The sequence below is a fragment of the Aplysia californica genome, unplaced genomic scaffold (genome assembly GCF_000002075.1).
Source record: "Aplysia californica isolate F4 #8 unplaced genomic scaffold, AplCal3.0 scaffold00444, whole genome shotgun sequence".
NCBI lineage: Eukaryota > Metazoa > Mollusca > Gastropoda > Aplysiida > Aplysiidae > Aplysia > Aplysia californica.
Genome location: NW_004797714.1, coordinates 234223 through 235055, shown reverse-complemented (window position 1 = coordinate 235055; position 833 = coordinate 234223). Strand labels below are relative to the sequence as shown.

At 43.8% G+C, this 833-nt stretch overlaps 1 protein-coding gene across 1 annotated transcript in view; it reads left to right on the top strand.

Moving 5' to 3' along the window:
* Positions 1-673: 673 nt before the first annotated feature.
* The window catches only part of LOC101850742 (endothelial PAS domain-containing protein 1), a gene marked incomplete at its 5' end in the record, with an annotated part of 34773 nt that continues 34613 nt past the window's right edge, over positions 674-833 (top strand). Inside the window, 1 exon segment of the mRNA XM_013086214.2 lies at positions 674-827. Coding sequence (XP_012941668.1) covers positions 674-827 — 154 coding nt within the window.

The following is an 833-nucleotide window of genomic DNA, read 5'->3' as shown; positions in this document are numbered from 1 at the left end:
TAAAAATGTGAAGGATACAACACCGGGGGTACCAAATGACCCCATCGCGTACGGATAGGGTTAAATAACCTTATAATAGTGTTGATGGTTATGTTTAACTCATACATGTGGATGGATGATTGGCGGTTGCCCTGTGTGGTTTGCTCCTTCTTTCCTATCAAACACCAATCTTTCTGATCTTCCCTCCTTCTATTTTGTGTTTGTTACTTTCTTCTAACACCTCTAATCTTCTAATAGTATATCGTAAACACTTACAAGAACAAAACTCTTTCTAAAAGTTAACCCAACAAGCATCAGAATTTCTTGCTTTTTCCAGCTCTAAATGACCATTTTTTGTGTCGATGTACTTCTTTCTACCTCAAACAATGTTGTTGTTTTTTAAATTCCTACCTATCTGAAAATTATTAATGTGTCCCGCGCTCTCATATGACCTTTAGCAGTTATGAGCGCCGTTAAACACTTACCAAACAAACACACTTACGAAACTAAAACACTTACCAAAGCAAAGCACTTGCCAAAACAAAACAAATCGAAATGATTTTCCCTCCTTTCAGATTGAGCTGATGGGCCAGAGCGTGTACGACTTCACTCACCCGTGCGACCACGACGAGATCCGTGAGATGCTGACTGTCAAGGCGGCCGGGCCCGCGGTTGCCCGGGCCAACAACAACAACAACAACAACATCAACAACAACAAAAACAACAACAGTGTCGGCGACGGCAGCGGCCAGCTGACCAACTCGGAGAGCCGCGTGTTTTTCCTGCGCATGAAGTGCACGCTCACTTCTAAGGGGCGCAACGTCAACCTCAAGTCTGCCTCCTACAAGGTGGGT